Source organism: Musa acuminata, chromosome BXJ3-11, assembly GCF_036884655.1.
Source record: "Musa acuminata AAA Group cultivar baxijiao chromosome BXJ3-11, Cavendish_Baxijiao_AAA, whole genome shotgun sequence".
NCBI lineage: Eukaryota > Viridiplantae > Streptophyta > Magnoliopsida > Zingiberales > Musaceae > Musa > Musa acuminata.
Genome location: NC_088359.1, coordinates 306,920 through 334,718, shown reverse-complemented (window position 1 = coordinate 334,718; position 27,799 = coordinate 306,920). Strand labels below are relative to the sequence as shown.

At 39.1% G+C, this 27,799-nt stretch overlaps 4 protein-coding genes and 1 long non-coding RNA gene across 7 annotated transcripts; 1 reads left to right on the top strand and 4 right to left on the bottom strand.

Annotated features, from left to right (window-relative positions):
- Positions 1 to 110: 110 nt before the first annotated feature.
- LOC135652140 (uncharacterized) lies at positions 111 to 7,114 on the bottom strand. 2 transcript variants are annotated; one of them, XM_065172875.1, is made up of 9 exons: positions 6,499 to 7,114; positions 3,844 to 3,956; positions 2,500 to 2,568; positions 2,003 to 2,118; positions 1,218 to 1,272; positions 875 to 995; positions 621 to 668; positions 435 to 529; positions 111 to 330 (listed from the first exon to the last, which is right to left on the bottom strand). In XM_065172875.1, the coding sequence occupies exons 1-9, from the start codon at positions 6,596 to 6,598 to the stop codon at positions 229 to 231; spliced, it is 819 nt and encodes a 272-aa protein (XP_065028947.1). In that variant the 5' UTR covers positions 6,599 to 7,114; the 3' UTR covers positions 111 to 228. The 2 variants fall into 2 exon arrangements, with proteins under 2 accessions (XP_065028947.1, XP_065028948.1); XM_065172876.1 differs by having other exon boundaries at positions 435 to 526; positions 6,499 to 6,730.
- A 1,115-nt stretch (positions 7,115 to 8,229) lies between these two features.
- On the bottom strand, positions 8,230 to 9,480 carry LOC135652276 (arogenate dehydratase 2-like). The gene has a single exon (XM_065173110.1). It carries the CDS (start codon positions 9,478 to 9,480, stop codon positions 8,230 to 8,232), a length of 1,251 nt encoding a protein of 416 aa, XP_065029182.1.
- Positions 9,481 to 10,862: 1,382 nt separating this feature from the next.
- Positions 10,863 to 15,789, top strand: LOC135653347 (uncharacterized). The gene is made up of 3 exons (XR_010502396.1): positions 10,863 to 11,030; positions 13,449 to 13,590; positions 13,809 to 15,789. It is a non-coding gene; the product is annotated as an uncharacterized LOC135653347 (long non-coding RNA).
- A 434-nt stretch (positions 15,790 to 16,223) lies between these two features.
- On the bottom strand, positions 16,224 to 18,710 carry LOC135653346 (ferredoxin C 2, chloroplastic-like). Its single transcript, XM_065175238.1, has 6 exons — positions 18,302 to 18,710; positions 18,148 to 18,211; positions 17,569 to 17,657; positions 16,967 to 17,035; positions 16,809 to 16,853; positions 16,224 to 16,458 (listed from the first exon to the last, which is right to left on the bottom strand). Exons 1-6 carry the CDS (start codon positions 18,566 to 18,568, stop codon positions 16,414 to 16,416), a joined length of 579 nt encoding a protein of 192 aa, XP_065031310.1. The 5' UTR covers positions 18,569 to 18,710; the 3' UTR covers positions 16,224 to 16,413.
- Positions 18,711 to 19,469: 759 nt separating this feature from the next.
- LOC135653353 (uncharacterized) lies at positions 19,470 to 26,944 on the bottom strand. 2 transcript variants are annotated; one of them, XM_065175245.1, is made up of 5 exons: positions 26,322 to 26,944; positions 25,722 to 26,150; positions 23,324 to 23,923; positions 22,013 to 22,140; positions 19,470 to 19,671 (listed from the first exon to the last, which is right to left on the bottom strand). In XM_065175245.1, the coding sequence occupies exons 1-5, from the start codon at positions 26,811 to 26,813 to the stop codon at positions 19,668 to 19,670; spliced, it is 1,653 nt and encodes a 550-aa protein (XP_065031317.1). In that variant the 5' UTR covers positions 26,814 to 26,944; the 3' UTR covers positions 19,470 to 19,667. The 2 variants fall into 2 exon arrangements, with proteins under 2 accessions (XP_065031317.1, XP_065031318.1); XM_065175246.1 differs by lacking the exon at positions 19,470 to 19,671 and having other exon boundaries at positions 22,009 to 22,140.
- Positions 26,945 to 27,799: the final 855 nt, after the last annotated feature.

Here is a 27,799-nt window from a genome sequence, read left to right as displayed (position 1 = left end):
ATAAATATATATATAATATATAAATATATATATAATAGCTGATTGAGATGATGTATTAATTTGTTGAGTTGTTATCTTTATTATATCATAATTAATGTGACACACACAAGAAAAAATCTATGATGGACTCACTGGTTATATCTCGAGAAAAAGGTCTCTGCCAGATAAACTGTAACTGTACAAGAATTCCTTATGAAAACAACTTTTACAACTGGAATTAGATGGAGCCTATTTGTACAAAAGGTTGTAAGCAGGTAGATCTTGGATTCGGTGAATGTCGTCTAAAGACAGCTCCCTCTCTAGTTGGATCCTTGTTGCTTCCAACACTTGCTGGAGTAAGCCATCAAGAGAAGGCATAGAAGATAGCTATGTCAGACGATAGACAGACAAGATAAAAAAAGTTTGATGAATTTGTAGTGTAGTGAGTTTTATACTTTGAATTGCATATATGAAGCACCCATTGCAAGCCACTGAGCATCCATCATCTGAAACGCTATGCAGTATAAAACGTCAAATGCTTCCTCGTCTTCTGTGAGCAGGAGAACAAATATAAGCAAAGACAAAAAAAAAGGAAAAGGAGGGTTTGGTTAAGCATTAGGCACAGTGAAATTGTGTATCACCTGATAGAACTTTCAAAAAATTGATCGCTGGCACAGATTTGGGTCTTGCTGCGGAAGGAGAAAAATATTAGATATCTGAATTAGTCCGTCAAAGACAGCAGAGGGAAGAACATAAACACCATGCAGTCAGTAGTTGTATTCTCCTTTGTTTTCAGTAGTAGTAGTAGTGTTATAACCTGGTAAATCCTAGTGAGAAGAAAATAAGATATGCTCGTTCGTTTCTTAAAAATGATACTGCATGCTTATTAACTAACCTGAATGCAATTCTAGCATCTGAGTCAACATGAATGAGATGTTGACACCTGCGACAGCAAATGGGTATTCCCATGTGGCTCTATTTCCTTCTTGTTTGAATAGTAACCTTCGGAAAGAAGCCTTCAGATTGAAATCAGTGAGAAAATTAGCCTTTCATCATTCATAGCAGTAATGCAACCAGGCATGCTATTGGCACACACCCGAAGCCATGGCAAGAAAATCCATCCTTGGCTTCTATGATAACAAATTAATATAATATTAAACTAACTCATCTTTTTCAGATTCTTTGTTTCTACAAAAAGAATCATATAGTATAGAAAGAAGGCGGTTCAGTTAGCCTACCGGATAAGTCCTCACAAAAAATAATAGATTCTCAAGCGAAACAAATCCACAACCCCTGCAAAAGAATGGGAAAAAAATGACTATTATCCTTTATAACTCATAATTATGTGGTTGCTGCTTATTTAATTGATATCAAAGGATATATTAGCTAAAAGGATGTGAAACCCAGATATAATTAACAATCGAAAACATAGGTCAACACTAACCAGCATGATAACTAACAATGCCAACACCCTGATCTTACACAATATTCCTATTTGACAACTGATGAACAAAAACCCTCATTACTGTAGGACAACAAACCAGAAGAGATACTAAATTGTTGTTCTGGGTGCTATGGCAAGGACTCTAGCTAATATTTTGACCATTCTTGATGGACATGTTCTTGACAAAAATGGAAGACCAAGTTGATCTAGAATTCATACCCATTTTGCTCCTGTTTCAATGGTAGACTATACTGGCTTAAAGTTAGTTAGTGCCTATGGCACAAGAAGTTGCATATTATACAACTTTTTTGTCATGCCGATTCACACAATTGGATTTCGATGCACATATCCATATTTATAAACCCTGATTTAGAAAATTGTGGATACCATTATCTAGTGCTACAGAATCAAACCATTTCCAAGAGGCTCTTGACAATAGTTTATGCAGCACCTAATGGACACAGTGGCACAAATTCAATCAAGCGAATTATTCCAATTTTAAGAAAATATAGAATGTAAAAGAAACATAATCTGCAAGAGACTAAGAAAAAGAAGAAACAAGCATGCCTACTAGATTACCTGAAATCAGTCGATGGGTTTGGTCCTTGCCACCCCATGTCTTTCCATTGCTCCGATACGAGACCTGTGAGTTCTGTTCTTGGGAAGGACGCATGCCAAAGAGCTCTGAGAGCTTCCTAGTGGCACAAAATTTAAGTACTTAGATTAACTTGACTGTTCCTAACAAATTTATACTTAACAGTAAACCATATTGTTTGAATGGAAAAAAGAAAAAACAACAAACACTTAATCGCTCATTATGCTTGAAGCCTAACAGAAGTACATGGAGATTTACTGCTTGTCTTAAGTTACTCTTGCCAGTAATTTTGCCAAAAGAAGAGCGAGGGATATACATAAACAAAAATTCAGCACCATATTAGGAAGATCCACAAATCTCTCAAGAAATGAGCAACGAGCTTCTACTAAGTGCCAGACATTTTAATGTTCTCTCTTGCAAGTGGCATTTTAAGCAAAAGAATATGATATCAATATCATGGACCTGAATGGGTTACACTAACCTGATGATCTGGTCTAGCCTCATCAAATGGTATATTCAAACGCTCCTTAAGCTTTTGTAATCGTGCTTCCTGCAAAAATTTAGTAAATTTATGTCAAGCACCAACTAGAAAAAGATGTGATCGTGACTATGGGCACATAAAGATAATTGGCAAACAATAAGTAAAATCAAGTCCATCTTCGATGGGATATGATTCACTACAAATAATTTGCAACCCCAACCCATGCACCAACAACCCCTCGATGAGGGAAAGCTTCATCCACAAATCCGCCATTTTATTAATGTATCAACACAGACTCTAAGCCATATAAGAAAAGGCTGGTGGTAGAAATCCTTAACTATATTTAGCCAGTTTTATCTTTCATGTTGTAATTTATTTACGAATGCAACACCCACGAACAACAAAACAGCACTGTATATCAAGCACCATAAAGCAAGAAAGCGACTCTTGTCAGTTGATAAAACTCTTGCAGATTGAATAAGAATTTAATAATTTGGTACTAACCTTTCTGTTTTCTTGTAATTTCCAGAATCAATTTAAGCTGTCTTTTATTTATAGGTTACTATAGGATGTAGTTTTAACTAGAACCGGTGTACAACTATCTTGATTGATATGTATCTATGAGTCTTTTAGATTAATAGGATTATGGGTGACAATTGTCTGAAACCCGATACAAGATTGAATTAATAGGGTTTGACTTGGCATAATTCTAATATCTTTCTATTTGGAATTTAGTGGTGATTCAACCTCATTTTTTAAAACTATGGTCACGTAAAACACCAAGAAGCATATCGAACAATTGCTTCTCCTTACGTAACAGCAGTCTTCAGGTTTCTTGCTTTTTCCAATGTGCAACAACACTGCTTACTCAGGGCTTGCAGTTGGCAGTTTTTCACCAACTTGGGTTTGATTCCTAAAGCTTGAGCAAGTCCTAATAATTATCAAAAGGTTATAGCAGTAGCATCAACGGATGCCTGTTGTTTTACATGAAAATTATGTTCTAACAATTGTATGTTCTCTGAAAACTGTCTTTAACATAATAGGTTTCTCTGCTGAAACTTTCATATCTGCTTGTCGAGTTATACATGTAAACAGGTAAATTTCATTTCTTACAAAAAGTGATCCAATATATATTTTGATTTCTATAACTTTATTTATCACAAGAAACTTAACATCCTATACTTGTTGATACAGTTAGAGAATTATATTATTAAACTTAAGTTGAAAGCATACAAAAGTTACCAAATCAAAGCAGTTAATCATGGTCATGTATAATTTATGGTAAGCAAGAGGAGAAATATGTCAACAATAAACATTAACTATTTTATTGTAAAAAAAAATTACCTGAAGAGGGGTCAAAGTAAAATCAATTGTCTTTTCATTGCTACTTTGACGTTTGTTGCCAATGCGGTAAAGGACTCCTCCAAACCATGATCGGTTTCCAACCATAGCATCACCTGCAACGACGAAAAAATTAGCTAGATTGGATGACAGATTGTTGTATCTAAAAATCTACACCTTATGCAAATACTTTCTTGTAGCATTAAATATTGTCTAATCTCTTATCTACGCTAGCGAAATACTTTTAGCATCAAATACCGTCTTATCCTTGACATTTCATATCATGTTGAAACACTTGTATAGCCCATTAGGTACTCAAATCAGAAGAAACTGTTATAGATAGATTTACGAAATATTGTAATTATATAAGTGCAATTTTTTGAATCAGGAAATTTCTTAAAGAATATAGTCATAAAGTTCTGACTATTTGGATCCTTTATCATCATTGAGAACTATAAAGAGTTATTTAAATATTTATTTATTTAGTTATGTTTAAAATATTTAAAATTTTGTTTATATAGTTTCCATTAAGGTCCTTCTATGTCTTCTTCTATCTTTCCTCATACCACTGATAATAATCATTTTACCTCTTCTAAGCTATAGGTCTCTAAGTACATATACCATCTTAAATATTTATATCATCTTAAATGATTTAGACTCATTTCATCCTCTATTAAAGTGATACCTAATTATTCATAAATGAAAATAAGTTTTTCATCCTTTATAGTAACTTCATATATTTATCTAAACATTTCCGTCTCAACAATACAAACTTTTTGTATGTGATATTTTTAACTATCGTCTACCAAACAACACTCATATTAGATCTATGAAGTATTATTAATCTAGCAACTATTTTATAAATATTTTGACCTCAAAAGTGCTCCATGATCACATAAGACTCCTAATGCCTCTTGCCATTTCCAACATCTTATATTTACTATATATACAATATCTTCATTAATTTATTCATCTTGTTGAATAATTGACTCATCATACTTAAACCTTTTAATTAATAAACTTACTTGCCCATCTAGCTTAATTATATCCTCTAATTTATTCCTAGTATTACTAAAATTACATCTTATGTATTTAGTTTTAGTCCTACTTAAACTAAAACCATAATTTTTTAAGGATTAAATACCTGATTCAAATTTAAACTCTCATCAACTAGGATAATATCATCAGCAATAACATACACTAGGGATATTTATATCCCTATGAAAGAGTAAATTCATCTGTTATTAATATGAAAAGATAGAGACTTTTTTATAATAAAACTCTCTAGACAAACTTTCATAGTTCTACCATTAGAGTCCAAATAATATTAATATGATCGTCGTCTAAGTTCTAAGCCAACTCTATTTTTATCCCATTTTTGAAAATCCGTATATTATTATCTTTAAAATTCTATCATCTAGTCCTAATAAATATTTTTATTTTTTTCTTCTTTTATTTTCTACAACAAATTTCTAATATTATCTTTATTGGGTACCCATCTTTCCTTCTTGAAGCATTTTTTTATGACATTGCAATATTAAGGAAAAGATGATGTCAAGAAAAGATCATATCTATCTCTAGGACCTAATATTTAAAGCCTCAAGGATCGAGATGACTATTAGCCCCAGCGCAAAGTTAGGCCAAAAGAAAGACTTTAATCAAAGCCAACTAAAAGTCTGAATAAATTAATACATTTCCTAAATATATAAATAAAAATATCTAAAGTAGATGGTCAATAACATCAAAGAACCACTTACTGGAGACTCTATAAAAGTTCTGTTCCACCAAAATGTATGTACACAAGGACCAACCTTCTTAGGATTAGGAGCAGATGATTGCAGTCAAGGGAATCCACATAACAAATGATCAAGCTTGCCTCCAGACCAAGTCACAAGTCACTCGACACAAAACAGTGTGCGAGTGCTACAATATACTTCAAAATGATACGGAGAACACATAACCCTAAAGATATCTAACCAAAGTTTTAATGGTAGAGCATATAGATGAGGATTCCAACCATGCCGAGTCTAAGAAGGATCAAAGTAATCACTCAGAGAGGTCGTAGGAGGGTCAAATTCCAGTCACCCAGGTTGCAAAAGCAACCTTACCTTAAAGAATATGTCGTTCGCTTCCTATTACTTTAAACACTGAATTAGTTTGCAGGTTTTGATATCACATATAACAACCAGGTCAACCTCATAAATGACTCACATTAATTCATGCTGCCATTGACCAACAACCATCAGAGTTTCAGAAAGACCACTGGCAATTGAAACATGTCTAATTAGGTTTTATGCAGTCATAGCCAGAATCATAATCTCTTTAGATAAATTTGATAAATGAGAAGCAAGATTCATTGGGCTGATTTGGAGTGACATCTACAGGAAACGGCCAGAACAGCTAGAGTATTGCATCGTTAAGCAACATTTGCGAGAACAGTACTGATGCCAAGATTAATCAAACAACGCAAAGAAAACAGAAAGAGGAGAAACAATCAAATGCGACCTGGGAATCGAACTGTAAAATTTCACAAAGGTTACTTAGTTCAGATATTAGCACCAAAGAACATGTCCAATAAAGAAATTAAAAAAACCCTGCTAATTAGGGCTAGAAGTCGAAACTTTATTGGAGCAAATGAAGATGTTTTTGATGTGGAACCTGTAACACAAAGCCGATGCTGGCTGGCTGGCTCTGCTTCCGACTTCAAGGAAGCCAAGGGAATTGCACAGGTTTCAGCGTCGAATTCCCCAAGCTTCATCAATGTTCTCTTATCTATAATCGAAAAAGGAATCCGTGTGGCCACTGACCCATCATTCAGGCAATATCCGAAGGAGCAAAAGAACCAATCTGTCTTTTTCCCTTTGATGGATGCCGCAATACGTCGATGCGCGAAGACGAAGAAGGGGAGGTGATGGAAAGGCGGGGAAACCACCGTTTTATCACGCGGGAATGAGGAGGGGCCCCGCCCGTCAAAAGCAAACTCCAATTACGGTCTCCTCCTTCCTGGCGATCGCCGCGACGACGATATTACCTTCATGTCAAGCAGATAATTCCGGAGAGCATTGCGAGAACCCTGTTGTTCTTCTTCGAGTCTCCACCTAATCCAATTGCCGTCTCTTTCTCTCCCTCTCTTTCTTTCTCTCCTCCTCCTCCTCCTCTCCCCTTATCGGAACCGTGCATTGCCCTCCGCCAACTCCGCTCACAACGGATTGCCTGCCAATTCTGCCCTGTTTCTCCTCCTCCGTGTCGCTGTCTCCTTAAGGTTCCAAGTCACTTCTCCTCACCGGCCACGTCGAATACGTCCACCACGCCGTGTTTCATATATATATATATATATATATATATATATATATATATATATATATATATATATATATATATATATATATATATAACTTTACCTTTTTATCCCTTACAACTAAGTTACTATATTTCGACTCAAAACAGTGATTTTTGGACCGTTGATTCAATAAGAGTTCAATGTTGGATCGGTTTACAGTTGGTTTAGTTCAACGTTGGATTGGTTTACAGTTGGTTTAGTTCAACGTTGGATTGGTTTACAGTTGGTTTAGTAGACAGTAGTCAGTATGGCTCAGAGCTGGATGAATCTAAATTTGAAAGCAAGCATTGTTGGAACAATCAATGTATCGTATATTTACTAAAACTCAAATGGCGACAATGGTGGAAGTCGACTATTAACTCGTGGCGATGGCGATGGTGATGATAATGAAAGTTGACGATTAGACTAGGGCAATCATTGTAGCAATGTTAGAAGTCATATTTATAATTATCGATAATAATTCAACTATTTGGGAAGTTAAAAGTATGTTCACAGGTAACTTAGTTTTGATGTTAAGAATGTCTACTTGCAAGTAAGTTTTATGATGTCATAATTTGATTTAGAATTATAATTTTAAGTCTGCAATGAGGTTTGACCTTTTTGCTCAGCTTTTGTTGTTTGGTGTCATTGTTGATTACCTAATTAGACGGTTGTTGGCTGTGGTAGTTGTCCTAATTATATCAAATCCATTTTTTCCATTGCTTTTATTGATCATAACATTTATTATTATTATTATTATTATTATTATTAGATTATTAAGCATCTCACCCACCACCTATATTTCTTCCACATTTATTTTATACTTATAAAATAAATGATTGATGAAAAATATAAACCCAATGTATTTACCACTTCCAATAACATTGCACAAAAATGTAAAACAAATATAAATAAAAAGCTTTATTTTAATTTCTTCTTCTTTTCCTTCCTTTGGCATTATTGCCAAAGCCATCGTCATCGGCGCAGCCCTTTAACTTACATGCGCACATACGTATATGGTATACATTATACATACGGCAACTAATTGATCCTTCGGCTGGGATTTAGCGTCAGTGCGAGTGGCACGTGGACGTGTAGCTTCCCAGCACACGTGCGAAGGGGGCGATCTCCTCCAACCGTGCGAGCGCGGCCTCGACGCCGGGGTCCAACAAGCTGCCTTCGACGTCCAAGACGAAGACGTAGTCCATGTAGGTCGCCTTCCCCAGCCCGTCGATGCCTCTGTCCACCACCCGGAGCGGCTTCGCACGGTTGGGCCGGTGGTCGACGCGCGTCACCCTCACGCCCCGGCTCTCGAAGATCCACATCGCCCGGAACAGGTCCGACGCCCCTCCCTCCAGGGAGAAGGCCACTGTGGTCTTGCGCGCCGCTCCTCCTCCGGCGAACCCCTGGGTTTGGCTTGCAGATAGCCCGAGCTGAAGGAAGCGGTTGAAGTTGCCGCCCTGGTGGTGATCCTGGAAGTTGGACACGAGGATCCGTAGGCCGAACTCCCGGGCGGCCATCTGGCTCCCGATGACTGCGGTGTCTGCCACCCGGTTCTCCGCCACGAAGCGGGCGGCGTCAGCGGCGCACCAGGCCTCGTCGACCTCCAGGTCGAGGGCTTCCAGGTTTCGGCGGCAGTGGGACAGGGCCTGCGGATGGCTGATGATACGGCGGAGGCTGGACCTGGGCGCTCCAGGGAGGGAGAGCAGGCAGTGGTTGACCGGGAGGACGAGCTCAGCCAGGATGCGGATGCCCGGGTGGCGGAGGAGGAGATCGAGGTTGCGGTCGATGGGCCCGTCGAGGGAGTTCTCCGCGGGCACCACGGCCCGGTCGGCGGAGCGGTCCTCGAGGACGGCGAAGGCCTCCTCCATGTGGACACAGGGGAAGACCTCGCAGGCAGAGGAGGAAGGGAAGGCCCTGGCGGTGGCCTCCTGGCAGTAGGAGCCGCGGGAGCCCTGGTAGGCCACGCGGACAGGGCGGTCGGAAGATCCGCAGTTGGCGGGCGGGCGGTCACCCCCTGCGGCCTGCTGCCGGAACAGGCGCTCGAGGTTGGCTAAGGCGATCTCGCGGCCGAAGTCTGAAGCCACCTCGTCGGCCGTTCTCAGAGGCGAGGAGGGACAAGGGCTGCGTACATCTTGACTCCTTCCCTGCCGTATCTGTTGTTCGTGCTGCTGCTTGTTTTGCTTGAAGTTGGCTGAAGCTCTGACGACGATAGTACGAGTAAACGATCCTCTCTTTCTGCTAATAACGCTGGCAATAGCAACAGCTGCAGCAGCAGCAGGACGTCCTGCATCTACGTAATGAGGTACTGTAAGCGCCATACGACGATACCCGGCGGATACAGGAAGAGACTGAAGAAGAAGATGTCGAAGAGAGGTTGCAGCGGCACTGCCTCTTCCTCCTAAGGCGTCGTGGTGCGAAGAGATCGCGTCGATCTCTCGCTACAACGCCGGGCGGCCGGACTTCCATTTATAAGCACCTCCTCCATCGTCTCTCTCTCTCTCCTGCTACCTAGGGGTGGTAGGTCGAGAGAGAGAGAGAGTGAGGGGTAGGTGGAGCGCGCGTGGTGACGTGCTGTGAACGTAGCCGACCGGCGACTCGCGCTCGGTCTCTTTCTTCTCGGGTTGAGTAGAGTTTGGTTAGACGAGCATGCAGGGGAGGTTTGGGCGCGTCAAAAGGTTCTTGGTGGGCTTTTGCCACCTAATACCCATGTCGCTTTATTACATATCTTCCTCGAGTCATCCGATACACGTCAAAGTAAGGTTTAATTCCGTGTTGTTTAATAAGCCATTAGGAAAGATTAACGCTTAGGTCAAATCAATTTAAGAAAAATATTAAGTACAATTTTTTAGCACTAAGAAATCTTTAAATAAAGAGACATTAGGAAAAAAAGAGTTTGGTGGAAAAATAGAAGCTTGATGGAGAGACTATACAGTAACACTAAACAATTACCAGCCACTATAATTTGAGTTGCATAAGACTTTGTCGGCTACTAAATTAGCTGGCAACATTGCATGTCATGTCAAATAAAAGTTTGTCGGTAACCATGGATTATGCCGACTATAATCCAATTTAAACGAAACAGAGTGGTTCTCTACCCACAGAGAAGAGAAATATATATATTATTATTATTATTATATATCCTATTTAAAGTTAAATATTATAAATTATTAAGAATTATTAGATTATGTATGGATAGATTAATTATGGATTAAATTATGTAATATTTTTAATATTTATCTTTTATTCCTATCACAGACAAACTAGTGGGATTACTACATTATATCATTCTCGGTTTCTTGTTACGATTTGGACGTTAGAGATATATTTATTATTCTCGATTTTTTATTATAATTTAGACATTAGAGATAGGTTTGTTATTCAATTATTTAGATAATATATATGTATGTCAAAGTATTTGGTCGGTCGGTCATTGATACGGCCCGTAGACTCACGAGAAATTATTTGTCACGAGTTTACATAGTACATCAATGATCGACCGATGAAATATTTCCATTTCAAATAAAAATCATCCATCAAATTTCAAAGATTGATTATTTATAAAAAAATAAATAAAGTTTCAAAGATTATTATTCTGGCCAATTTTTCGTTTAGAATTTGAGGACGAAATCAGAAACCATGTTGGGCCGAAAACTCTCAGCCCATCTGTTGGTGGAGACCACACCCCCTTCCCTGACTCGTGTCGGGGCTTGCTTGGGTTGCCGCCCCTCGAGAAGCGCATCTGTATCCGTTAGATCTCGATTTAGCGACTTTGATCATCAAAAATAATCTCTGCGATTGTTCTCTTCTCTCGCCCTCTCTTCTCTTCGGCGAATTCTTGCCGATCGTCACGCCCGCCCAGTCTTTGAAGGTATTCTCCCTCATATGTTCTTGATTGTTTCTTTTTCCTACTTCTTGGTCGTCGGAATACTTGTTGATTCTCGACTCATGCTTGTTGTTGTTGTTGTTTTTTCGATAGTCATATTGATTGATATTTGTTGTTCTCTCTTTACGATGATCCTCTCTCAAACCTCCAAATGGCCGTCGGTGGTAGCGAGACTCTCCGTTTCTGCCTATATGACGATGAGTTCTAATCAAAACACTACTTGCATAAATCGACTCTTAGCTGCCAATTTCTTATTAATCTACCATAAGAAAATAAGATGGATGGATGGGTTTTAGGCTGCAGGACCATGGTTTTGACTAAGAATCAAATGTAGACAAACAGGGAAAATAAGAATCAAATGCTGACCCTTTTCATAGAACCTACATTGGTTTTCACGTCAAGGAAAAGCGAATGTACAGGTTAGTGGTTTCTTTGGCATTATCCATTATGATTCCATTCATCACTAAGCTATAACTAACCTATGTTAAACTTTTAGGCAACAGAGATCTAAACAAAAAAGTTATTTTCTCTCTAAAACAGCTAGTAAAAAATAACAGTACAAATTAAAAAAGTCTTAATATGCTACTGTTCTAATTAGGAAATCAACCATGGATATATCTAAAATTTATCTGCCATTGTCCAACTATAATTTGGAGTCAACAAATGCTTTCTGTGCCATTGTTTCACTCAGTTTTTAGGCCCAGGGTTCAACTGTGTTTTTAACACAAATTGAACTTAGGCTAACTACTCTATCAGAGTTAAAGTTTAAACTAGACCATTATTCCGATGAAATACCTGCCGATTAATTAAATTAGTTAGTCTATTACAAACTATGATAATAATCTAGAGAGTGTCTGGAGTTTGTAAATTTTAAATGGCTTCTGTACTCTTGCTCTCTTTGACAAGTCAAACTTGAGTCTATGCAGAAAGAGGTCAGGTAGACTTTTTTATTTTCCTGTTTTCACTTGCTAGCACCCCAATTTTTTTTCCTTGTAATTTGTATCAGATTTCTTGCATCTAATGAATTAATTTTCCTAGATCTAGTTTATTCAACTTAGTATTATGTTGTCATCAAGATACTATTTCAGATTGGTCATCATACATGCATTTTTGGCATACTAGCACAGGCTGAGAAAGAATAGTTAACAGACTTATCATGTGCTAGCCACAAAAAGACTCCTCAACCTCATTTATTCACTTGCCCACCATTTCTTAAACAATCTTTTATCGGGCAATAGGGATTCCCCTGTGTCTTTATACTCGGATGAGGTTCGAGTTCACTTGGCTTTGATATACTGGACTAGACTAGACTACAATCCTTTACCATTTATCGGCCTTAGGACTCTTTATCGGCAAGGACTGCTTTCAGTAGACACTTGTCACTCTATCATTTTGTGTATCACCCTGATCCATCTCTATGCTCTGATTGTTATCGTAACTGAATTGTTCATCTGAACTCTTTAAAGAGCACAACACTTTTCACTCTATAACTCATCGCTTTTTCTTTTCTATTTAGTTGAGGCATCCATCAAATGAATAACACTGGAGGATCTATTTTTCTCGAAGAAAACTTCAATAGTTTATATTTATCCTCTAAAAGTGACAAGATATAGTTTGCCTTCTTTTCATGACCTTTTGAATTTTGATCATCGCAGATCATTACAAATTGGCATATCTATAATATTGGAAGAGTCCTTATTGCTTTTAGAATATAATGTAGTAGAAAAGCCTGAAGTTAACCTTTCTTCACTTGCTTGCTGATGTGCTAGTTTCTAATTGGCAACTAATTATTGATATGGCCCTTATTAAAATAGATTTGTTATGATCTGACCTGATGGATTAATTGAGCTGTTAATTTGACCAGCCTAGAACCACATGGCCTAAAATGTTGTAATAGATCCATCTAGCTTTATAAACCAACTCAAATTTCCTTCGACTTCCAACAGGGGACAAGGGAGTGACATAATCTCCCTTAAGGTTTGATGAGGAAGACCATGGCTCGACACTATAATGTGTCTCCATCTTCATCCATGTCTAGTCCTTTCTGGGTCCATGGGATAACTGATCAATTAACTCGATGAGCCTAGAAGCATATGATACAAAATGTATACTTGAGTTGGTGATGGCAGACTCATTTAATCATATTAGTTAACTCAAATTTGCTCCACTTCCAATGTTTAACTAATATGAGGTGTGACAAAAATTGCTAGTTTCGCTTTGGAAGAAGTTCATAAACATTAACAAAAGTATCATATTTGATTGCTCCTCTTCCCTTTGCCCGCCTGATTTGCTATCAGCTTTTAATAAAAAAATGACCAAGTTTGTGTATACTTTATATCCTCAAGCATGTATGTATGATATGTGATCACCAGGAAATGATATAACCTGTTTTAATGTTTTCAGGTGTCTTAAGAGAAAGTTAATTGTGTGCATAAAAAAATGTCTCGTAAAGGATTGATGGAGCAGGACTTGAGTAAACTCGATGTTCCACAGCTTCACCCACTATCACCAGAATTTGTCTCACGTCTGGCTACTATTAACCTTGGTAAGAACCACGCCTCCGTTATCTTACGACATGTGTTTTCCATGTTGCTTTAACATAAATATGTTTATGCTTCTAGAAATTAGCTTCTATTTTTAGTATCTAGACTTACTGATTATGTAACTTTTGAATCTCTTTAACACCTTTTAAAGAAAAGTTCTTTTATTTCTTGCTTTTCCTTTGTTTCTAACAAGGTTTTTTTTTTTTTTTTTTTTGACTAGATGCAGCCCTTGTCATAGTAAAGATGAACTAGTGATGGTACTTGTTTAGTAACACTTTAGTCGAATAATAATATTCATGTATATAATATAATAATATAAGTAGGGCGGGGACGAGGTGGGGAGTGATCTACCCATCCCCAACCCCATAATTGCACGGGCAATATAAAATGCCCCGTATCCATGTTTATTTTCCTCATCCCTGCCCCGTTATGGGCGGGCCCACGGGTACACGTATTTGTAGGCATAATTGACGTAAGCTGTCGATGGGGGATCGAGTTGTTGGTGTGAAGAACGTGATTTGACCATAAGCTGCAGTAAGCCTTACTGCAGCTTACTGCGCCAGTGTGCACGAGAAAAGGGGAGAAGATTGCTTCTCAGCCTTGCTTCGAGGCCGGTGTGACCCTCGAAGTCCCACCCTGCCCCATCCGAGAGAAGATTCTTCCTTCCCATCGTCCCTCCGTTGTAGAAGGAGAAAACCCCCCCCCCCCCCCCCCCCCAAAAAAACAAAAGGAAAAGGCAAGCACGGCAATTTTGGCATGTGGCAAAGGTAGAGAACTCGTGGGGAGTTTTCTTCTGAGATCGGCAAGTATACATTGGATGAATGGATGGATGGATGGATGGGTTTCCTACATCTTCTTACTCTAATGCTCTTTTGTAGTTTTTAGTACCAGAAGAATATGATGCAACTTTTAGTTTCGGTGGTGGTGCCTATTTGAGGAAATTGCAATGCGTGATGCCCGGTATTAACTTTTATTAGTAGAAAACTTGTAAACCGTTGTTCTAACAATTCGAGTTTCCGAAGATGATAGCCATGTTTGGTAGCAACGTGCGTGTTGAAGATGCTACGGCGAGGACATCGAGTTGCACGGGCCTCGCTGTGGTGCAGTGGTTGGACGGAGCACTCAACGTTGTTTGTCCCGTTCGGCTGGGAATTCTGGGAAGCGGCCAGGTATGGAAGATTACCTAAGCTGGCGGTTACAGGGCTTCTACGCTAATTTGGACCGGATCCGGAGCCATCGTGATTCCCGATGGATCCGGGGACAGTCAAACTCATCAGGGCAAAGCAACTATCACCGCCCACGCGATTGGTACGCGCAGTGGGCGCGGAGACGACGCCACGCGGTCGCGACGAATGAGATCAGATCTCCTGCGAACGCTTCGCCCCGCACGCGTCTCATACCTCCTCCTCCTCCTCCATCTTCTTCCCTCCAGACCTCCTCCTGGGTTCTCCTGCCAACCCGGCGATTCCGTTTCAAGATCCAACGCCGTGGTGACATCGTGCCCTTGATCTGTCTCTGAAGCTCTCCTGCATGTCCCTTCGCAAGAGAAATCCCAAACAAGACGAAGGATGTGGAGATGATGTTGTTGAGCTCAGTGAAGAGCTGCTCGGAAACATCGTGCACGATGGAGGAGGAGGAGGAGCCATGAAAGCGATCAAGAAAAAGGCAAAGCAGCTGCTCGATGGTCAGAACCCAAAGAAGCAGCAGAAGAAGGAGAAGAAGGAGGAGGAGGAGAAGAGGAATAAGAATCGGATCGAGGAAGAGCAGAAGCAAAGAAGCTGGCCTGCGAACCCTCCTCCCCACCTTGCCCAGTCTTTCTCGTTTGACGCCTCCTTCACTTCCGCCGAGGGCTGCTGCCTCCTTCCACCCATCAGAGCGAACCCCCGCGGTGATCCCAAGGCGCCCAAGAAGCCCTCCAATCACAACCTCCTCTTGAGGTCTCTCATCGAGAGGAACGATTTCTACTGCAAGGAATGCAATGTCCATCTCAGATAAGCCCCCAATTCAAATCCCTCTTCTTCTTCTTTTTAAAGAGTTGTCATGTTGACTGCGTAGATCGAATGGCCGAGCATCTCTGTTTGTTTCCTTCTCGTCTTTCGCTGGAAGCCGATTTGCGAATCGATCTCCACGCGAGACCGATGCCTGATCCGATCACTCGTTAATCCATGACAGCGTGTCGAGATGCTGGTTGTCTTCCTCAATTATTGATGTCTGTCTATTTGGACAGATGTAGAGCCAGCCAAACAATCCTCTTCCTTCTGGTCCACCAGAATGATAACCACTTTATATTTTGCTCTGAAAGGATAACCCTATTTCTGCAGTGAAACACCAAGAAACAAGTAATCGATTGAGCCTATAACAGTGGATTAGACATGTATATAAGCACAAAATAATGTCTGTCATCCAAAGAATCTGAGGTATTACTGATCATCTAGTTGTTGATGTTGCTCTTAAATCCACCTCTATCTTCCATACATGAAATATTAAGCGTGCGAGGTGCAGCCAAGAACCCATATATCTTAATGTGATAGCAGAGGGAAATTAATTTAGTTTAGAGAAATACCTGAATGAGATGGATGGATCATCGTACTCGCTGTTCCATAACTTGGTTCCTAAAGGAACCCCCACAAGGATCTGATGACAAACACATCCTACTCTCTTACACAAATTTTATCATAGTGGTAGCATACAAACAATATTATAATTCCAAGTACTTGTACAATATACATTAGTTAGGTCATAAAGAAAGAGTGATGGCCTTGATATGAAATCGGCTCAGGATCGATTGAAGGCTAGAATGTTTGAGTATGTCTATCAGGTATCGATCACTCATCACCCATGGCTAGCTCCAGTGCATAGTCATCCCTTTCCTGCAGTTGAGGCAATAACAGGTTAACAGAGAAGTAAGGTCATCCCTGACAAGAAGAAAGTAAAACTAGCTATGTTCTCACAAAATGTGATGGAGCATCAAAATGGAGACCTAGCACAATATTTGTATGTAATTACTAGGCAATTAACTAACATAGCCTGGCTATTACACAATATGGGTGGCATCAAATTATAAGTGGACTTGAATCTTCAATCTGGAGTGAGAATAACTCCTGGTAAATTGTTGTGGTGGTGGTAATACTCGCTTGGCCCCCTCGTATATGCTTCTAGAATCTGATAACCGAAACTTCTACTTAATCCACTAACATCTTGTGAGGCTCAGAAAACTTACAATTGGCCCTCGTGCAAAATATCGTCCGAATTGGAGCCAATATACCTGAAAAGGTGATTAAAGTCGGTGGATGTATCATAACATCAGTGTATCTGAAAAGAGAATACTCAATCTAACAATAGTTTCATAGTTTCCAAATACCAATCAAAATGTAATACCTCATCCTCATCTTGTGTTTCAACTTCAATATCAGAAGATGGGAAACCCACACATAGTAACGCATAACCCTGAAAGAACAGTATGAGATTAAGAGGTCTTTAATGCATCCTCTGGATATCTAATTGCGACAAGTATGAGTCGAATAGTAATGCATAACCCTGAAAGAACAGTATGAGATTAAGAGGTCTTTAATGCATCCTCTGGATATCTAATTGCGACAAGTATGAGTCAAATAATTAAACCTTACCGTAGCACCTACAGTTATAACCTACAAGAATTTGTCACATAGTGTAAGATGACGACGGAAATGAATCCCTCGAACAAGAAAAGCACAACAGCTATAATATCCAATGTGTAGTGTAACCCACAGAATCATGTCTTATGAAACGAGTGTTGTTCTTGTATGGCTTGATGTAGGACAATTTTCGGTACCAAACTGGAAGGCCATTTTGCAATCTCAATACTAGTAGCAATCTAATGCATCAATGCTACAAATCTCATTAAATGAGTATATGATTAAACGAAGCACATGCAATAATGTTAAGTAAGATATACAACCATTTTGTGAAAAACCACAAGACAAACATAAAAGGCGTCCAACCTTAGCTTTCAGTTCTGCAGATATTCCGAGAGCCTCAGGTTGTCTGATTTGTCCAGATTTTACTCGAACAGCACAGCTGGTGCAGCAACCTGAACAGCAGCATAATTCGATCAGGAGCCATCATTACCTTCTGATGCATTCGAAAGAAATCCTAGCTGATTGCCAGTGCATGCAACCCCCATCCATCACCATCCTACCTTGTTTCTTACAAAGTTCATGTATGAGAGTATCTACGAGACTTGCCGTTTAACATGGTAAAAGCAGAGGATGGTAATACCAAAGATCATGTATGATTAGCTCACTGAACGCAAGAGCATGAAGCCTTGTTGGATCACAGCTGACAATTCACACTCGTCCCCAAAATTTAGTTATAATATCTTTTTGTTCACGCATCAAAATTTTAAATTAGGATGGCAACTCGAGGCGAACGCAACCGATCGAGTAAACGCACATTGTGATCACCCATTTCGTCGAACAGGTACAAGGCAAAAAAAGACATGGCAGATGGTAAAGCCCTCGTTGCTCACATAAATGTAGCAGTAAAAGATTGGGGGTGGGAAGGCTATAGAATTTGCATACCATGCCTGCAAGCAAAGGGCAGGGATATGTTCTGAGACTCCGCGGTGTGTAGTATGTATTGGTCCTGCAGTCAAAACAAATAAGCAAACACATGATAGATGTGCAGACACGCAAGAGGTTCTTCGACAAACGGGTCGAGGAAACGTCCGCTTACCTCCGGGACGAGGAACTCATGGACGACACCCCGCTGACGGTCATGAACTGTGACGCGGTGCGTCGGAATAGAAGAGGAAGATGATGAAGCGGTCGCTGCCGTCGGCTCCGAGGTCTGCAGCTCTGCACGGACTGCCGTCGATGGCTTCCTACAGAGGTGAAGGAGTGGTTTCGTGTTTGCAAGTTGCCAAGAGAGGAGGCAGTTCGAGTGGCAGCAGCAGCTGCTGCTGGAAGGGATCGAGAGAACCATCGCCGCCGCATGCATCATAAGCCCCAAGAGTACGACTGTGTTTGCTTTGCCTTCACTACCGTCGCTGCCGCCACCACTGCCTCTCGCTCGCTCTCTCTCTCTCTCTGCCGCTCGCCTCCGGGCAACGGCGGGTCCAGATAAGAGAGCAAGGTCGTCAGTTTTCATCGAGGAGTCCGCGCTTTCACCTCAAATCATACCGCTAACGAAATTATGCCACGTCATACGAGACGTGGTCCCCACTGCTTGGCGAGCCTTCCGCGTCCAAGAAGGGAAGAATACACGAAACGAGCCACAGCGCGGGGATTTGCCGATGTGAAGCTGAAGCTATACGATTGGCTCACAATAACGGCGTCTATCCGAGAATCTTAATCCCGAATAAAATATAAAGGACAAATTCCCAATAAAAGTTTTTTATTTTAAGATTTTATTTTTTTCTAAAAGGTAAGGGACGAATGCGAAATTTTTAGTTTTAGCCTTCTAAAATTTATTTTTTTAATTTATATCTTTAATTATAAAATTAATTAACTTGATTTAGTTTAATTAAATATTTTGATTCAACTTGACCATAACAGCTATTTTCATTACTTGCCTGGATTATATGAAAAGGAAAAGAAAATTAAAAAAATATTAAATGAAAAGATTTGAAAAAATATTCAAATTAAATGATAAGTTAGGGATATCTATATCTATTTACATGATGACACATTCAAAATTTTAAAAATGAAACTATCTTTAAAATAAAAAATGACGAGACAATGCCATAAAATTGCATGGGAAGAAAGACAACCTTTATACTGAATTATCTTGAATACATATTTTGCTCAGGAGTATTAACTACATAATAATTAAAAGATAAAAAAATCGATGACCATTGGCATACTAATAAAAAAAAAAAAAAAAAATCAGCAATAATGCACCATAAAACAAGTCATCATTACTTCAACAAGCTGAAGATGCATTCAACTTCAACCAATATATAAAGCTTATTACAGCTATAACAAGCGTTTGACAAAAATACTCATATCTTGGCAAACGTATCTTCAGTGAGTGGAGCGGCTATTTCGCCATGTAAGATTGCATGATCTTGCTGTCCCTATTTCTGATGCTACATCTGACGTTACCTGTCATGAAGAACAATACCAACACAAAATGGTTCTGTTGTTCAGCTTCTAGATTGCATGACAAAGTGAGAAGCATAATGACCAGAAGCTTTTCTGGTGTGCATAAACATATGATATACAAGGGCACTTATATTAAGACCCAATTAGAAATAATGTCCTTGATCTCTTTGAAACCAAAATTGGTGAACCATGGTAACATGACCAAGTCTTTGAAACCAAAATTGTGCCAATCATTTATTATATCTTTAAGAAAGATTACAACCTTGATCTCTAGATCCCTCTGGGGACTGACTAGATTGACGATGCTCACTCAAACTGGGACAAGTTTCTTCAAATGTTGTTGGCCAACCTCTCCCAAATGGTCATGTTACCATGGTTCACCAATTATTTGTGCTTTCAAGACAAAAGTTATTTCCTATATCTAATGTTGTTGGCCAACCTCTCCCAAATGGCCAACTTCTTCCACTCTTGGGTAATTTTAAAAAATTGTTCCCCGGCTCCATGAGCATAAAATTCAGACAAAATAGTTAATTAGTCTACACTATCAATTAGCCAGTGTTTCAGGTGTCAGCAAGTGATTTAGTTTTTCCAACTCACCTTGACTACAAATGCAATTGAGATGACTATCAGATTGAATCACCACAGCCAAGTCTTTGAAACAAAAAATTATACCAATCATTGATTATGCCTTTAAGAAAAAATTACATTATTGACCTCCATATCCCGTTGGAACTGACTAGAATTACAATGCTCACTCAACCTCGGACAAGTTTCTTCAGATATTAAAGTATTAAACAACTGCTCCCAGATGGTCGTGATTCACCAAATTATGTGTGCTTTTAAGATGAATATTGTTTCCTATATATAAAGTTGCCTCCCTGTAAAGTTCTATTATTTCATGGTTTCATCATCCTCAACTTCTTCCACTCTTGGGTAATTTGAGAAAATTACTCCCCGGCTCCATGAGCATAAAATTCAGACAATATGCGGTTAATCGGTCTACAGTCTACACTATCAATTAGCCAGTGCTTCAGGTGTCAGAAAGTGATTTAGTTTTTCCAACTTACCTTGACTACAAATCCAAAACCAAGTCAAAACCTTTACAACTAAATAGTAATCAATCACAATTTTATTGAATCTTCCATGAGACCTCGATTTGAGTTGTTCTCTAGACCTAGCCCCTATTACTAGAAAAAACTCTCAGATGATGATAATGACAAAATAATGTCCTGACTCCTAAATCTAGCGAGAACTGTGTTTTTTAACACTTAGAGCCCCATTTGCTATTTGGCCTTCTTTCCCATACTAATCCATAGCCTAGAAGCTATGTTGGTACCACAGAAGACTAGATATAAATGCAGTCCTTAGAACAAATTATGATGGAATGTTTGACATATAGCTTTTATCCTGATGAATCACAATCATTTGATATATTAGCATGGGGAGCTAGACAGTTTCTTTACATACAACAATTCTCTCTTTCCAGTGACATCACATGTAATAACAAATACAAAATTTAACTGGTCCCCATTTCTTTACGTAATTGATAATGTCAGACATGGGTACATCCATTAGCACACAAGATAGTCAAGAATGCTTATCCAACTACATGGCATAATGGGTCTTTACAACTGATTCCTCAAAGTTCAATCTTCTCTCATCAGCTCCATCAAATCATTAATATAATTTCTGTATAAGTTTTTCTAAGTATTCCTCTCATCTACTATTCTCCCTGAAAAAATGCATACATCTTCATACAGGAATCATATCAGACAGCATAACTTATATGTATCCTTAATACAGTTTCATGCCACACATCACTAGGAGTACCTATAATTATTAATGAAATTCCATTAATGAAATAAATGTCCAAAAAAGTTAGCAGCATACAACTATCACAGTCAAAACATGAGACTAGAATTGCAGATGAGAAAGCTACAGTGTTAATCCTAATTATAAAGCTCACAGGGAATTAAGTTTGAATGATACACTTGTGTAATAGACATCCTGCCAATTAAACTTTTAAGTAACTACGATGAAGCAATAATACAAGGAAACATCTACAGAGTGAACAAAAATAGGCCTGATGAGGTCAATTGTGCATTTAGAATCAACCATTAAATAATGAAACTAGACTTCAAGCACAGAAACTATGATGCACATCAAGATCAACCAATTCTCTAGGAAATGATTAATTGTTTAGCAGCAATGATATCATCAGCAGGATAAAATGAAGAATCTCACAAGTCATTGCATATTAAGTTCACAAAATTAGGGAGGAAAGATGTGTACATTTGATTTATGTTATAAGTAAGAAATAACGTAATGGTGACTGTCTTACATTATGCGCATCGAAGATGGCCCGGAAACAGCAACAACTTTCTGAGCTCTCTGGGCTTCAAATTTGTACAAACCTCTTAATTCTTTCTTTGCCTTCCGTGCTTCTCTTCTCTCTTCTTTTATAGCAGCCTATATTTTAAATTAAAGAATTATGTAAGCAATGAGTACTCATTCAAACAAAGCACCATCTCCCAAGAGAAATAAAAAGAATAAAGCATCATAGCCACTACCAAAATCATTACAATGACTCCATCAAAAAGGAAAAAGCCCAATCAGCAAACCATGTCCCAGAAATAGATATAAAATTATATCCAACAAACAGAAGAGAAGTGTTATGCAAATAGTTAAGCCAAATCATGACTAACAACTATTTCTGAACATTTTGCTTTTCTTTCTTACTTCTGATGTAGATGACAACAACCAACTGCTTAAAAAACAACCTGTCAAATTGAGAAGCGCATAAATACAGCTATATGACTTGTTGAATCTTAGCGATCTTGATATTACTTCGAGAATAAAAAAGAATTAATCTTTGAAAAAACTTGATCCAACAGTATGGAGCAAGGTTTGCAATACCGAATGATACCGTCCGGACCGGGCGATATGTACCGGTCCGTCAGCAGACCGGTACATGGATCGCCTGTTACCGAGCGATAGCATCGATTGAGGCCATTATCGTCGATGATGACCAAAGGAGAAGAAAGAGGGAGAAGGTGAAAGAAGAGGCATAAGGGGAAGAAAGAAATAAGGAAAAAAAAAGAAAAGGAGAACCTGAGATCAGCGCCGCTCTCCTCGTCTGTGGTGACTTCTCATCCGCGTGCGGGGAGAAGAGTATCGACGTCGCAGAGTGAAGAGAGGCGACGCCTCAGCGAATTTTTGTTTCTGCGACATCACCTCAACATCGCAAAAAAAAAAAAAAAATTTCTACAACGTCGCCTCGATGACGTCGCCCCGCATGGGGAGAAGAGAGGTATACTGAGCAGTTTACCTCTTATATATATGTGTATGTATATATATATGTATATGTATAAACATATATGTGTATATATAAAAACATATATATATATATACACATATATATACATATACATATATATATACATATATATATACATATATATATACACCGAGCGGTATACCGAAATATACCACTCGGTATACAGTGCAATACTATACTGTATCGAGCATTTCTCAAAATTTCGATACGGTACAAAATTTCAATCCTTGGTATGGAGTAAACACAATATTATTATTTATTCATAGAAAAATCACAATAGATAATGAATCATGTGATCCAAACTTCACTTATTACCTTGCGCTCTTTCTTTTCCTCCTTTGACTCCTGACTGTGTGGTCTTCTCTTTGGCTTCTCACTGCTCAAGACCACTGAGGTCTTTACTTTTTCAGCAGTTCTTCTCTTGTTTGGTAGATAATCCACTGGAAGCTTCGCCTTTCCTCGCAGTGCAATCACATTATTCTTTGCAGTTGAATCTCCAGGAAAGATTCTTGGAAGCCTCCTTTCAGGATTTTCTGGTGCTTGTATTCTCCCAGGGTGGTTGTCAAGGTTTGAGTAGGTAGAAACAATTGTCTCACAGTCCCAGGTTTCAGATTCATCACTACTTTCTTCAACAAACACCATTTCATCATATTCGCTTTCATTTAAGTACCTTTCAGCATACTCTGCACATTTGCGGATCACTTCAGCAGACTCGTCTACCTCTGTGCCATTGGCTTCCTCTTGATGACCATGCTTCGTACTCCCTGGAACTCCATACTTCCCCTGGAGTTCTAAATCATCTAGTGCAAACTCTTTAAGGGCATCATGAAGCTTACTGTTAAGTAATTCACGTTCAGTGTCTATGTAGGGAACATCGTCACTATCACTATCATCGTCATACTCTCTCAGCGTGAGCTGTGGGAAAAAGAAGTACCCAGAGGTCAAATAAACCTTCTATTAAGTGAATGTTAAAAGAAGGTAATGGTAAAATCATAAGACACATCTGAAATAATAGTAAGCTTCAACAATTCATGACCTAAAATGTAAGTGCAGTTTCTTAAAAAGAGTCATGACACAGAGCCAAGATGTGATTCTGCAAACATTTCAGAGGCATTATTTTGTTCTATAATCATATTGCATAAGTTGCTGTGATCACAATTCCACTAAACTGATTTATCAACATATCTTCATGTTAAATACAATAACACATTGTCATGCTGAAACATGAGGCTCGTTGACAGTTGTAACTTGTAAAATAGATTTGTAACAATAAAAGATAAATAGTATATCTAAGGGACAATTTCAGTTGCTGCTGAACTTAGAGAAACAAGATGGTAAAAACTACCTCGTAACAGATGACTATCCATAACATTTGCTTAAAAAATACATAATATCCCGCTGAAGTAAAACAAGCAAATCAGAAAAGGAAACACAACAATGGAGCTATAAGATATATATGGTGAATGGATCTAGAAACATAAATTTACATATAACAATAATTAAACAAGAGAAGTTATAACAAAAGCATTGCAAGAACTAATACGAAGATGATGCAGCTACTGTTAGAATAATTTTTTTATTTTTCTTTTATTGCTTGTTGGGTCCTGTTACAACATATTACCAGTGCAGAATGGAACACTAGATACAGAGCCCTCAAACTTTGCCTCAGTTGAATTCTCACCCAATTGCAATTATCTTTCAACAATCCAACACAACATTGGTATATCTTTAACACATAAGGGATCACAGAATATTATGAGATATTCTATAATTTAAGCTAGAATATGCTACAGTGTGGGGGAACTTTGTATTTGCAGGTTGCTACAACTCTCAACTATGAAAATGGATTACTTCCTAAACAGTGGATGCAGGTTTACTGTCTGAAACAGCTAAGTCCTATATAATGTGCTATTACTCTTCTCTTACCACCACCCATTGTGAGTCATAGATTTGATGCCTTGCCTTCAGCATTAATCAGTAACAGAAGTGATCATTCTCAATTTACATAAGCAATATCTTGCAAGTTAATTGTTAGAAAACAATTTTGGGAATATTGCTGATATAGGAAACATGATCCTCAAATACTACATAGGAAAAGAAGGTTATACACTACCAGAAAGAATTCAAGGCAACAAGTTCATAGTCTTTCGCTTTATGAGGTTTCTCTTTAGTTTTATGTTAATGAAGCTTTCATTCCATTTTCAAGATAAAGCACACAAATAAAAAGAAAAACTTTTTGATTATAAGAATGCCAGATCTTGTAGAAATTTTAAAATTGATGATGTTAATTGCAGCTCTAAGCAAAAAAAGAAGAAATCAGCCCTAACATATGCTAAATTTATCTTAAAAAATCAAACAACCATCACAGAAAAAAGAAACTGCTTTCATAACTCTGCAAATTTGATATACAATTGGTTAAAAGACAATACTAATCTAACAGATTGGTAGATAATTATGACACCAAAGTTTCAACTAATTGTGTATCCAGTGGCAGTAAATTGTAAGCTTATTAAAATACAATCATGAGTCTGTGCATCTAATCCACTAGCAGTACTCATATGTGCTTGTCACATAATTATGTCCACAACAAATGATCATGGTCATATATATAAGACACTCATGCTGATAAGATAGATCCATCTCCATTATATTTCTACATGCAAAGCAGTCTTTAAATGACATGAGAGAAAATATGAAGCAAAGGAAAACAGACCAGATCAAACTGTTCGTCCAGAAGGCGACGCACTCTTGGCTTCTCATCACTTCTTAAAACACGTTTCACATTCTGCTCCGGTTCAGCTGCTGCATCCTCCTGCTCCTGCTGCTGCAAAAGGCCATCTTTTACCACACCAACCTCTTCATCACGTCCATAAACCACCTCTTCTCCCTCTTGCTCTACTTCATCAGTTTTTTCCTCATCTCCTTCAGGAAGGTTTGCCTTGACCACAAAGTCCTCCTCCAAGTCCTCGACATCTGATCCAAACCGTGAAAGATCACTGTCATCCAGCAACCTCAGTACATCAGGATCCACCGCCTTCTGGACCTTGACCGCCCTTGTATTCAAAGCAACAGCATGCACCATATCCCTATCAGTGTCATCCCTAACCTCAGAATCGATCCGAAGGCTTGAAGCATCATAAGCCTAGGAGACAACAGAAAGTATATTACAAAAAAAATCAGCAAAAGTAGCAATTTTTGCAACACTGGACTAATTGATCGATTTTCCAGTGCAGGAAAGGATTCTCAAAGATGCATTGGTTACTAAGAGCTGAATCGATCACTTCTCATTAAAAAATAATTTGATTACACGGACCTTGACATCGAGCTGCAATCGATCAAGTTTCGCCTTGGGGTTGTGGAAGTAGGAGGAGCCGCCACCGGCGTTCTTGATCTCGCGTAGGTGGACGAGATAGTTATAGCCGTCGTCGGGGAGGCCCAGCTCCAGGATCTCCTTCCTCATGCGGTCCGGCAATAGCCCTTCCGTCCCGAACCGAGTCGCACGAGCGCTGACCCATGGCGGCGGGCTGCTCACGAACACCTCCTCCTCGTCGGTGTCGCCAGGGGCGTCGGCGAAGATGGACTTGGGATCGTCGTCAGGATCACAGCGGCCGCGGCCGTAGTCATCGTCGTCGTCACCGAGGAAATCGGGGCAGGGGAAAGGGTTGTTGTCGACCCTGACGAAGACACGGTCGGTGGTCGGCTCGCCGTCGGCGGAAGAGGAGGCGGGACACGCGGCGGTGTCGCGGGCGAGGAGGTGGAAGGTGGCGGACTTCTTCTTGTCGATAAACTTCTTTTTCTTCCCCATATCAACACGGAGGGAACGGAGCGAGCGCGGACCGAAGAGGCGCGGGCAAAGGTTGCAGCGGCGGCGGGGAACAGACTCTTCTTCACGGAAAAGGTTGTTCTGAAGTTGTAGGGTTTTAGGAGAGTCTGGGCCGGATCGGAGGGGGCGTCCGTGTCTCTCTTACGGGATCGGCCCATGCCTCGACCCATTTTATAGGGTCCATTGCCGTGATACCTACGTAACTCTATCATTGTTATGGATCAGCGCAACCCAACAAACTGTTCTGAAGCTAAGAATGAATATTTTATATTTATATAAAACGTAATGTATTCTTATTATAAGTAACTAAAGTAATTTATTTTTTTTTTAAATATATCTTTTATGATTTTTTTTCGAAGGATAAGCGGTGAAGATAATAGTAATACATCAGGCTTTTATCGATCAAACTAATTGACACATTCAAAAATATATCAAATAAGGTTTTGAGCTCATAATCTTGAGTAATACATCACCAATGTTTAAGATTTTTACCGGATGAATCAAGTGAATTTCCAAGAAAAGCCTCTTAGTTTGTCTTATTTTTATGAGGTGCCTCCTTTTTCTTGAATCTCATATTTTAATAATGAAATCAATTGATGAATTTGTGAAGTATTTGATATAAGTGATATAGGAAAAACTTCGATCATACATTTGAACCATCGAAAGGTAAATCGTTAAAGCAAAAGAATCAGACGTTGGGCCGAAAAGCATCATGTCAGAGATTAGACGTCGGACCAAAGAATTGGTCAACATGCCAAAGGATAGACTTCGTGCCATGAGTTCAGACATCGAGTCGAAAGGATTGAAAATTGTGCTAAGAAGATCAGATGCTACGGGAGGTTAACATGTCGATAGACCAAACAATATGTCGAAAAAAAAAGACAATACGTCGAAGGTTACGACGAAGTGTTGGATGAGTATATGATATATCGTACAACGTGATGAAGGCTTCATGAGTGGCTAAGTCT

What these genes read in the sequence shown, in the direction of transcription:
- LOC135652140 (XM_065172875.1), bottom strand. Translation starts at nt 6,598, where the DNA reads ATGAAGCTTGGGGAATTCGACGCTGAAACCTGTGCAATTCCCTTGGCT. An exon ending in GATGCTAGAATTGCATTCAG is followed by an intron (nt 669 to 874) that starts GTTAGTTAATAA and finishes CTCCTTCCGCAG; the next exon opens with CAAGACCCAAATCTGTGCCA. An exon ending in CTTCATATATGCAATTCAAA is followed by an intron (nt 331 to 434) that starts GTATAAAACTCA and finishes GGCTTACTCCAG; the next exon opens with CAAGTGTTGGAAGCAACAAG.
- LOC135652276 (XM_065173110.1), bottom strand. Translation starts at nt 9,480, where the DNA reads ATGGCGCTTACAGTACCTCATTACGTAGATGCAGGACGTCCTGCTGCT.
- LOC135653346 (XM_065175238.1), bottom strand. Translation starts at nt 18,568, where the DNA reads ATGATGCATGCGGCGGCGATGGTTCTCTCGATCCCTTCCAGCAGCAGC. An exon ending in GCCCTTTGCTTGCAGGCATG is followed by an intron (nt 17,658 to 18,147) that starts GTATGCAAATTC and finishes GCTGCTGTTCAG; the next exon opens with GTTGCTGCACCAGCTGTGCT. An exon ending in CTGCAGAACTGAAAGCTAAG is followed by an intron (nt 17,036 to 17,568) that starts GTTGGACGCCTT and finishes CTGTTCTTTCAG; the next exon opens with GGTTATGCGTTACTATGTGT.
- LOC135653353 (XM_065175245.1), bottom strand. Translation starts at nt 26,813, where the DNA reads ATGGGGAAGAAAAAGAAGTTTATCGACAAGAAGAAGTCCGCCACCTTC. An exon ending in TGGACGAACAGTTTGATCTG is followed by an intron (nt 23,924 to 25,721) that starts GTCTGTTTTCCT and finishes TTTTTCCCACAG; the next exon opens with CTCACGCTGAGAGAGTATGA. An exon ending in AGGAAAAGAAAGAGCGCAAG is followed by an intron (nt 22,141 to 23,323) that starts GTAATAAGTGAA and finishes TTTAAAATATAG; the next exon opens with GCTGCTATAAAAGAAGAGAG.